This window comes from Pistacia vera, unplaced genomic scaffold (genome assembly GCF_008641045.1).
Source record: "Pistacia vera cultivar Batoury unplaced genomic scaffold, PisVer_v2 Contig476, whole genome shotgun sequence".
In the NCBI taxonomy this organism is placed as follows: domain Eukaryota; kingdom Viridiplantae; phylum Streptophyta; class Magnoliopsida; order Sapindales; family Anacardiaceae; genus Pistacia; species Pistacia vera.
The window spans coordinates 138,107-150,055 of NW_022196308.1; the positions used below are offsets into that span (position 1 = coordinate 138,107).

At 36.3% G+C, this 11,949-nt stretch overlaps 1 protein-coding gene and 1 pseudogene across 1 annotated transcript; both read left to right on the forward strand.

Moving 5' to 3' along the window:
• The first annotated feature begins 974 nt into the window (after positions 1-974).
• Positions 975-3,531, forward strand: LOC116146332 (flavonol 3-O-glucosyltransferase UGT89B1-like). The gene is made up of 2 exons (XM_031431744.1): positions 975-1,514; positions 2,448-3,531. The coding sequence occupies exons 1-2, from the start codon at positions 1,005-1,007 to the stop codon at positions 3,381-3,383; spliced, it is 1,446 nt and encodes a 481-aa protein (XP_031287604.1). The 5' UTR covers positions 975-1,004; the 3' UTR covers positions 3,384-3,531.
• A 6,900-nt stretch (positions 3,532-10,431) lies between these two features.
• On the forward strand, positions 10,432-11,949 carry LOC116146344 (annotated as a pseudogene).

Below are 11,949 nucleotides of genomic sequence, written 5' to 3' on the forward strand. Positions count from 1 at the left end.
AGGCAGCTATCGCTTTCCTGAAACGCAAAGGCAGAGCAACCAACACGCAAACAAGCATCACCAAAGTAGCCACCACGTAGGAGCACGACACACAGCTCTCTAAAATGTATTTTAATAAAAAAAAAATTAAGTGGAATAGTGAATTATACATCTTTGACATTAATAATGAAACAAAATGTTACGGCTCTTTAAAGTAATTCTATTGATTATTTAGTTTTTATAATTTTGTCACTCGTGTTGTATCTATTATATCGCGAAACTGAGGTTACTAATACTTTCTGATTCAGGAAAGCCTAAATAAACCATCCAAGTTCATTAATGGTTGATTTCGAATATTCATTTGGTTTTATATCCCAAGTTAATTAATTGTTATTAAAAAGACTTGGCTATTCATGAAACTAAAATTTTTAGAATTTTGCAGGATAAGCTGGCCAGCAGTCAATTAGGACTTTTAGATATATTACCTAAGAAGTCATGAATTCGATCAATTTGGGTTGCTAATAGGGATGGCCAATGAAGAGGTTTGTCCGCCTGTCAACTTTCAAGATCCTGAGGGATTAGTTGAGGTACGTATAAACTAGTCTGAACACCTAATCACCCAAAAAAAAAAGAAAAAATTAATGCGAAAACAGGTTATAAAGTTGAATATGTAAAATAATTTTTTCAAAGAAATAAAAAACAGGTTATAAATTACATAACCCGGGTTTCCTTCGGATTTGTTACCTGGTACATTGACCGGAGTAAACCCGACTCGGCCATACTATAAAATTCTCGATATTCCCCGGGTTCAGATTTAGTGCTTAGTTGTCTTCTCGCGGGCCCCGAAATTTGAATTCCCTACTTGGAATCTTGACAAACTATAATGAACCGCGTATCAACAGATAAGAAGCACTTATACGAAAGCATGATTTTTGTTCCTTCCCCATTAATATAAACCCTATTTTTTTTTATTTATTTTAACACCAACACTCAAACAAACATTCTCAACGTTTCAAAATTTCAAAATGCCAGCCTCCGGAGCACATATTCTCGTCTATCCATACCCAGCCTCAGGCCACATTATCCCTCTCCTCGATCTCACCCACAGCTTACTCACCCGCGGCCTAAACGTCACCGTTGTTATCACCCCTAACAATTCCTCTTTACTCCACCCATTACTCTCCTCTTACCCTTCTTCCTCGCTCCAAACCTTGGTCCTCCCCACGCCGTCGTGGCCAACAACTTCCTCATCAAACAGACTTCTCAATATGATGCGTGGATTGCGTGAACTTCATTATCCTGCACTCCTTTCTTGGTTCCAGTCTCACCCTTCACCTGCTGTTGCTATTCTGTCTGATTTTTTACTCGGTTGGACCCAACAGTTGGATTCGCAGGCTGGAGTGCCACGTGTTGTGTTCTCGTCCTCCGCCACTTTATCCCTGTGTATATCATATGCTTTGTGGACTGATTACCAAAGATTGAATATCCTCAAAGGAGAACGACTTATACATACCCAAGATTTATCGTATCGACAAGTTGGTACCCAAAAGGTTTTGAAATGACAAATAGGTACTTTCCGTCATGTTCTGTTAGTGATTTCTGTATACGTTTTATAATAGTGAAAAGACTAAAATACCCTAAAAGTTTGAATTTAGTTTTTTATAAATTTAAAAATTCAAAAAACCCCCTAGTTTACAAATTTCATAAATACCCCAATAATAAAAGTTTATAAATAACAAAAACACCCCCACCGGCAAATGCCAGATTCGGCCACCACCGCCGGAATCTGGCCGAAAAGTTGCGTTACGACACAGACCCGTGGCTCGTGTCGTAACGCGTCGATCTGGCCTTTTCGGCCAGATCCGTGGCTGATCTGGCCGGAAAAGGCCAGATCTACGGCTAGATTGGCCGTCGACGCCGCAAAACTCCATCTGCGGCGTCGACGGCCAGATCTGGCAGTAGATCTGGCTTTTCGGCCAGATCAGCCACGGATCTGGCCGGAAAAGGCCAGATCGGCTGCTGCTTCGACGGCCAGATCTGGCCTTTCCGGCCAGATCGTGGCGGGGATTGGCTCTGAAAAGGCCACATCGGCACTTTACGACACAGATCCGATGGGGATCTGTGTCGTAATGCAGTTTTCCGGCCAGATTCCGGCGATGGTGGCCGGAATCTGGCATTGGGGTGGTGGGGGTGTTTTTGTTATTTAACAAACTTTTTATATATGGGGGTGTTTAATTAAATTAGCAAACCTAGGGGGTTTTTTAGAAATTTTTAAATTTATAAAAAACAAAAATTGAAACTTTGAAGGGCATTTTAGTCTTTTCACTATTAATAAACAAAACTCACTAACAGAATATGATGGAAGGTACCTATTTATCGTTTCAAAACCTTTTGGGTATCAACTTATCATTACAGTAAATTTTGGGTATGTACAAGTCGTTCGCCCTCCTCATAACGTAAATTTTCAGCTATCGTTTCCGAAAATTCCGAATTGTCCAACTTACCCCGGCTGTCAGGTCTCTCGTATTTACCGAGAGGGTAAAGAAGGGAACCCGGATTGGGAACTTTTTAGAAGCTGCGTGCTTGAAGACAAAGCTAGTTGGGGAGTCGTGTTCAACTCAACTATTGAGTTGGAACGTGATTATATCGATCACATTAAAAAAGATGTCGGCCACGATCGTGTTTGGGCGGTGGGACCTCTGTTGCCGTCTGATGATGATTTGGCATGGTCCACGTCACGTGGTGGGACCACTGCGGTGCCAACTTACGAGTTACTCACCTGGCTAAACTCTCGTCGTGACGATTCGGTCGTTTACGTTTGTTTCGGTAGTCGTCAAGTCTTAAATTCGAAACAAACGGACGTATTAGCAACCGGCTTGGAGAAAAGCGGCATCCATTTCATATGGTCTGTACGGGAACGCACAGAGAAAAACGCGGGAGAGGATTACGGTGACCTACCTGACGGATTCGAAGATCGTGTGGCGGGTAGGGGTTACATTATAAAAGGATGGGCTCCACAGGTTGCCATATTAAGGCACCGAGCCACCGGCGCGTTCTTGACGCATTGTGGTTGGAACTCGACCTTGGAAGGAATTTCAGCCGGTGTGGTGATGCTGACGTGGCCAATGAGCTCCGACCAGTTCATGAACGCGCAGCTCTTGGTTGATGAATTGGGAGTGGGGATCCGAGTTGGCGAAAATATAGAGAATATTCCTGAATCAACAAAGTTGGCTCAGTTGTTTGATGAGTCTGTGAATGGAACAGGGCCACAAAGAATGAAAGCAAGAGAACTGAGAGAGGCTGTCATGAATGCAGTAAGTAAAGGAGGAAGTTCAGATAAAGACTTGGATGGATTTGTGAATAGTATAAATGAGCTTAAAAGAAACGTTGAAACTGCGGTGTAGATGGCTCTAAAGTCTAAACCATAAGTGGAGCTGGTATATATTATGGATTGATGACGAATACGATATCAAGACAAAAAATAAAATTACAAATTCGATATATCATTACTGTATAATTTTAAAATAATCATAGATCAATTCTATGACACTTAATAATATAAGGGTACTACACATACATCATTTTCATACAATATTTCTCATACAATATTATGTGGTAAGATATGATTGACTAATTTAAAGTTAAAATTAAATTTTCACCTAATCATATCTTATCACATAATATTATATAAAAAATATTATATAAAAATGATGTATGTGTAGTATTATACATTATGTTATTAGGAATTTATTGAATACAATTTAACACGATTAGTAGTCCGCAACCATTGAATGGCTTTGACGGTTTAACCCACAACACAAACCAGACCAGGCCGAGTTCTTAGGAAAAATGGGCCAGCCTTATTCTCCATCGCCTTTGCTAATGAGATCCGATCCACTCGCTCTCCCTTGCCCTTTATTGTACCCTCTCTCTTCAATTGGATTAGAAATTGCATGGGTCATTTATATTTCCGTTTACTATATTTTTTATTTTTTATTTTTGTAGAAGGAAAAATATTCTTGTTTATGTTTTTTTTTTTTTCTTAAAACAAAGAGAACTAGTTAAATTTTTACGATTAAAATGATACAATGTCATAATTTTTGTATAAACATTTTTTTTCATTTAAACAAAGCTTACATAAAACTTAAACCTCAATTATTGTATTTCATTTTTTTATGAATATCAAATTAAGATCCATTTTGACTATGTTTGTTGTCAAATATAATTTGAATTATATTTTTATTTTTTAAATATTGTTTTTAGACAAACATATCAAATACGCTTCGCTTTTACATTTTTTAAATACTGATTTCAAACAAGCATGTCGAATACATTTTCGTTTTTATAAATCAATCCTTTATATATGGCCCTGTACTTACAAATGGATTATGTGCAAAATTTGAGAATGAATTGATTTGAAATTGAGGGAGAGAGACATTGTCCCACCTAAGGTTTGGCAAAACGACACTTTCCCACCCTTTAAGTTTCAAAATGATACGTTCCCACCCTTTGTTAGGTTTTGTTATGTTTTACATTAATATTTTGTTGAAAAGACAAAAATACCCTTAAATATTTGACTTCATAAATTTTTTATTATTTTTTAATTAGCCAAAAAGTTAAAAAAAATAAAAATAATTAGCCCCACCTAAAAAGTTATGAGTAATGCTATGCAATTTTTTAAAGTTAAATGACCTTAATATTTATTTATTTATAATATTTTCAATATCCCATCACTATTATTCAATAATCTACTAAATTTATAATGTTTTTCATTTTTACTAATTAACATAGAAAATCAATATTCCTAATTAATTAAATAAATAAAAGAAAAAATATATCTTTACACTTGAACTAATAAATAATTGAGTAAAACCTTTGACTAAACTAAATTATAATTTATAATAAACTATTTAAGGATATTTTTGTCTCTTCAATTAAATATTAACAAAAAAACATTAACAGAAGCTGACCAAGAGTGGGAAAGTGTCATTTTAAAACTTAACGGGTGAAAAAATGTCGTTTCACCAAACCTGAGCTTGGATAAGGTCGCTTTCCCTTGAAGTTAATGAGAAAGGCGATACATAAACTGTCAAGCTAATGAAACTCATTTTGGACACAAATTTATCATCATTCTAATGGTAATTCAATAGTTTAAAAATACTTTATAAAAAATAACTAATTAAAATTTCTCATGACAATTGATTCACAAAACTATTGTAACCCAATTTTTTAACTAAAACTCATGATTATTACTCATGGTAATCCAATAATTTAGAAATTACTTACTTAGTATTTAGGAAAAGAAAAAAAAAAAAAAACTAATTTTAACTTCTTGTTGAAGCCCATTAAATTAGATTAAATCGAAGAATAAGAATTGGTGTCAAAATTTTATTACTAAGGGGGTGTTTGGATCATATAATTTTTTTTTTATCTTAGTAATAAGATTACCGGAAAAGAAGATTACATTGTAGATTACCGGGTTTAAATTATTATTGTGCTTGGTTTAATTGGGATATATTAATAATTAATGTGTTTGGTTGACAGCAATAACAGATGTCCTGAAATATCCTTTTACTAGAATACCCTTGGGATGATTACTTGTGTTACAAATTAATCTGTTTGGTTGGCTGTAAGAGCAGATGTCTTGATTACATTTTACTAAAATGCCCTTTAGATGATTACTAGGTATAAATAATTAATGTGTTTGGTTAATAAAAGAAATGATCAATTAGCAAAATTCTTTTTCTTATATTTTAGCCAATTATTTTATTGTTAAGTCATTGTCGGGAGCATACAGATGGAGACGAAGACCCAAGGTTGCTACGGCGGAGATGGTCGACCAACGGCAGATGGAAGAGGGAGAAGTTAGACTAACGAACGAAAACAAAACAGAAAACGAAAAATATAATGGAAAGAGAGCAAGGGACTTACCGGAAATGACGAATGGAGTGCTGCCTAGATCAAACAGATGGAGACGAAGACCCAAGGCGCTGCGGCGAAGATGGTCAACCAACGGCAGAGGCAAGAGTGAGATCTTACACTAATGAACGCAAAACAAACCCAAAATAAAAAATACAATGGAAAGAGGGCATTTGACTTATCGGAAAATGGTGATCAGAGTGATGAAGTCGCAAACGAGATCAAGAAGAAGAAGACCAGCGATGGCGATGGAGGTTTAGGGCAGAGTCTCGGTCAAAATGTGTATTTGGGCTGAGATTTTTTTTTCTTTTTATATTGTAGTTTTAGTGAAATAAAAGGGCATATTGGCCAAAATATGCAAATATGTGAGGATAATATGGGCACACCAATATTTCGTGGTATTTCTGAAAACATTGATAATAAGCAGGGCAATTTTGTTTGAAAAATAAAAAAACTGAGGAAAAATTCGTGTGGGTGTTTTGTAATTATTAACAAAATCAAAGATATTTTCGTCCTTATTGTCCACTATTTTGAGGCAAAATTAGACAAAAATTTGAATTATCAGAGTAATATTTTGATAACACCGTCCCTCCAAGTAATATTATTCCCGCTGATTTACCTTCAATTTGGTACTGTTTGACTTTTTTTTTGTTTCCTGAGGATGTTCTTTTACAAAATAATCAAACATAATCATCTACCCAATTTAATATCAATAACACTACGGACACCGAAATATGTCCACCGAATTTCTGTACCGGCCTACGTGGAACGCGTCCCTCAGTTTTTTTATAATTTTTTTCTAGTGAACGGCCGTCCATCTAATTTGGACGGCCGTTCACTCACATGGACGCCCGTCCATGTTATATGGACGGGCGTCCATATGCAAGGGACGGCCGTCCATATAATATGGACGACCGTCCCTATTAAATAACTTTTGTATAAACATTTTTTTTCATTTAAACAAAGCTTACATAAAACTTAAACCTCAATTATTGTATTTCATTTTTTTATGAGTATCAAATTAAGATCCATTTTGACTATATGTGTTGTCAAATATAATTTGAATTATATTTTTATTTTTTAAATATTGGTTTTAGACAAACATATCAGATACGCTTCGCTTTTACATTTTTGAAATACTGATTTCAGACAAGCATGTCGAATGCATTTTCGTTTTTGTAAATCAATCCTTTATATATGGCCTTGTACTTACAAATGGATTATGTGCAAAATTTGAGAATGAATTGATTTGAAATTAAGGGAGAAAAACATTGTCCCACCCAAGGTTTGGCAAAACGACACTTTCCCACCCTTCAAGTTTCAAAATGATACTTTCTCACCCTTTGTTAGGTTTTGTTATGTTTTAAACTAATATTTTGTTGAAAAGACAAAAATTCCCTTAAATATTTGACTTCATAATTTTTTTAATTAGTCAAAAAGTTAAAAAAAAAAAAATTGTTAGCCCCACCTAAAAAGTTATGAGTAATGTTATGCAATTATTTAAAGTTAAATGACCTTAATATTTATTTATTTATAATATTTTCAATATCTCATCACTATTATTCAATAATCTATTAAATTTATAATGTTTTTCATTTTTATTAATTAACATAGAAAATAAATATTTCTAATTAATTAAATAAACAAAGGAAAAAATATATCTTTACATTTGAACTAATAAATAATTGAGTAAAACCTTTGACTAAACTAAATTATAATTTATAATAAACAAATTAAGAAATAAACTATTTAAGGGTATTTTTGTCTTTTCAGTTAACTATTAACAAAAAACATTAACAGAACCTGACGAAGAGTGGAAAAGTATTATTTTAAAACTTGATGGGTGGGAAAGTGTTGTTTCACCAAACCTTGGGTGGGATAAGGTCGCTCTCCCTTGAAGTTAATGAGAAAGGCGATACATAAACTGTCAAGCTAATGAAACCAAGGTTCTGAAACCCGGACCAGACCGGACGGTCGAATCGGTCCAACCGCCACCCGCTTGCATTTTCGGTTTAAAGAGAGCAAATAATCGAGATTTATGATCAAATCATTTCAAACCACGGTTGGATTGTCTTACTGTAGCAAACCGACGGTCGAACCGATATTTAACAAATTTCTGGTCCACACCCCCATCCGGTTTAACACATGAAATGAGAAAAAAAAGTTTAAAAAATTAAAAACTACAGTTGCTCAATGCTCAGTTGCTCACAGCCGCGCACACAAACTCACAAAGTCAAAGTGTCAGACTTTAACAAATTTAATTTTCATTTTTCAATTTGCTATTTTGCTTTTGAGTTTTGAGCTACAAATCAGATACAGAGCCTTCTTGCACTCTTGCGGTCTTGCCCCTTCTTCAGTTTTTCAGTTTTTCATCTTGGATTGCTACTGCCAGTCTGCCATTCGCAATCTCCTCCACTCTCCAATCTATCACTTTTGACTTTTTCATCTTGGTTTGCAGTAACATTCGTGATCTCCTCCACTCTTATCACTTTTTCTGTTTTTCATCTTGGTTTTGATGGTTTTTAAACTTTAATTAGGTGGAGAATCTGAATTTTTTGCCTTTTTGCTTATTTCAGTATGCTGATGTTAGCATGACATCATGCTGACATCACTAGTCAGACCGACCGGTCAGACCGTTCGAACCGGAAACTGGCCATTTGACCGAGTCGGCTCCCCGTCCGGTTTTCAGAACATTGAATGAAACTCATTTTTGACACAAATTTATCATCATTCTAATGGTAATTCAATAGTTTAAAAATACTTTATAAAAAATAACTAATTAAAATTTCTCATGACAATTGATTCACAAAACTATTGTAACCCAATTTTTTAACTAAAACTCATGATTATTACTCATGGTAATCCAATAATTTAGAAATTACTTACTTAGTATTTAGGAAAAGAAAAAAAAAAAAAAACTAATTTTAACTTCTTGTTGAAGCCCATTAAATTAGATTAAATCAAAGAATAAGAATTTGTGTCAAAATTTTATTACTAAAGGGGTGTTTGAATCATATAATTTTTTTTTATCTTAGTAATAAGATTACCGGAAAGGAAGATTACATTATAGATTACCGGGTTTAAATTATTATTGTGCTTGGTTCAATTGGGATATATTAATAATCAATGTGTTTGGTTGAAAGCAATAACAGATGCTTGAAATACCCTTTTACTAGAATGCCCTTACAAATTAATCTGTTTGGTTGGCTGTAAGAGCATATGTCTTGATTATATTTTACTAAAATGCCCTTTAGATGATTACTGGGTATAAATAATTAATGTGTTTGGTTAATAAAAGAAATGATCAATTAACAAAATTCTTTTTCTTATATTTTAGCCAATTATTTTATTGTTAAGTCATTGTCGGGAGCATACAAATGGAGACGAAGACCCGAGGTTGCTACGGCGGAGATGGTCGACCAACGACAGAGGGAAGAGGGAGAAGTTAGACTAACGAACGCAAACAAAACAGAAAACGAAAAATATAATGGAAAGAGGGCGAGGGACTTACCGGAAATGACAAATGGAGTGCTGCCTAGATCAAACAGATGGAGACGAAGACCCAAGGCGCTGCGGCGAAGATGGTCAACCAGCAGCAGAGACAAGAGCGAGATCTTACACTAATGAACGCAAAACAAACCCAAAATGAAAAATACAATGGAAAGAGGGCATTTGACTTACCGGAAAATGGCGTTCGGAGTGATGAAGTCGCAAACGAGATCAAGAAGAAGAAGATCAGCGATGGCGATGGAGATTTAGGGCAGAGTCTCGGTCAAAATGTATATTAGGGCTGAGAAATTTTTTTCTTTTTATATCGTAGTTTTAGTGAAATAAAAGGGCATATTGGCCAAAATATGCAAATATGTGATGATAATATGGGCACACCAATATTTCGTGGCATTTCTGAAAACATTAATAATAAGCAGGGCAATTTTGTTTGAAAAATTAAAAAACTGAGGAAAAATTCGTCTTTTTATACAAAGTGAGTGTTTTGTAATTATTAACAAAGTCAAAGATATTTTCGTCTTTATTGTCCACTATTTTGAGGCAAAATTAGACAAAAATTTAGATTACCGAAGTAATATTTTAATAACATCATCCCTCCAGGTACTGTTTACCTTCAATTTGGCACTGTTTAACATTTTTTTTTTTCCTGAGAATGTTCTTTTACAAAATAATCAAACATAATTATTTACCCAATTTAATATATATTGCCCCGTTTTATAATATCAACCCAATCCAAAACGGCCCTAAAATAAAATATTACTAAAGGTAAGTGTGCGCATGCAAAGCAGTATCATGAATGAAGGCATAAAGCTCGTGCGACTGGACTGATTAAAAAGTTAAAACTAATTTTCTATGGGCTACAGGCTACATGCACTATTCTGCTTTAAAAAAAAAAAAAAAAAACCACGTGGAAAATGACGTAAGTCGTGACGTAGGGCCGGTAGAAAATTTTTGGAATCTTGCCACACCATATAGTAAACCCCGTGTGAAGTCTTAAAGAAGAGGAACTTGTTAAAATAATCAAGACTTCTGTTCTGTCACCATTTATATAAAGGCAACCCTTTCATAACAATTTTAAGAACAACACTCAAAACAAAACACTCCCAAAATCCCCAAATGCCTACCGCCGGAGCGTATATTCTTGTCTATCCATTCCTAACCTCAGGCCACATATCCTCTCCTTGATCTACCCACCGTTAATTACTCGCGGTTTAAACGTTACCGTCGTAATCACCCCAAACAATTTCTTACTCGACCCTTTAATCTCTTCCCACCTTCCTCCTCACTCCAAACCTTGATCCTCCCAACACCGTCATGGTCAGCTACCTCATCAAACAGACTTATCAGTATGATGCGTGGATTGCGTGAACTTCATTATCCTGCGCTCCGTACTTGGTTCAGATCTCACCCTTCACCTCCTGTTGCTATTCTGTCTGATTTTTTCCTCGGTTGGACCCAACAGTTAGCTTCCGAGGTTGGCGTGCCACGTGTCGTGTTCTCGCCATCCGGCGCTCTTGCGCTATCGGTTTCATATGCTCTGTGGACTGATTTACCAAAGAGCGAAGATCCTAATAACCAAAATTTTCAGCTATCATTTCCGAAAATTCCGAATTGTCCTACTTACCCGGTTTCAGATCTCTCGTTTTTTCGGGAGTGTAAAGAAGGAGACCCGATTGGGAACTGTACAGAAGCTGCTTTCTTGAAGACAAGGCGAGTTGGGAGTCGTGCTTAACTCAGCAACTGAAGTGGAACGAGATACATCGATCACATGAAAAAAGACGCCGGCCACGATCGTGTTTGGGCGGTGGGACCTATGTTGCCGCCGGATGATGATTTGGCAGGGTCCACATCACGTGGTGGGTCCGCTGCGGTGCAAAGTCACGAGGTCCTCAAGGGCTAGACTCTCATCAAGACAATTCGGTGGTTTATGTATGTTTCGGTAGTCGTCAGGTCTTAAATTCGAAACAAACGGAGGTCCTAGTAGCCGGTTTGGAGAAAAGCGGAGTTAATTTCATTGGTGTGTGCGGGAACGCAATGAGAGGAACGCGGGATACGAATACGGGGACCTTCCTGATGATACGCAGATCGTGTGGATGGTAGGGTTACATCATTAAAGGATGGGCTCCACAGGTAGCCATATTAAGACACCGAGCAACCGGCGCGTTCTTGACGCTTGTGGTTGGAACTCGACCTTGGAAGGAATTTCAGCCGGTGTTGTGATGCTGACGTGGCCGATGAGCGCCGACCAGTTCACGAACGCACAGCTATTGGTTAATGGATTGGGAGTGGGGATCCGAGTTGGCGAAAATGTTGAGAATATTCCCGAGTCAACAAAGTTGGCTCAGTTGTTTGCTGAGTCAGTGGATGGGACAGGACCGCAAAGAAGCAAAGCAAAAGAACTGAAAGAGGCTGTCATGAAGGCGGTAAGTAAAGGAGGAAGCTCAGATAGAGATTTGGATGCGTTTGTTAGGAGTATAAATGAGCTTGAAAGTTGAAGCTGCTTGACTGGCTTAGTTGAAATAAAAATGACAGAAAGGGAAAATT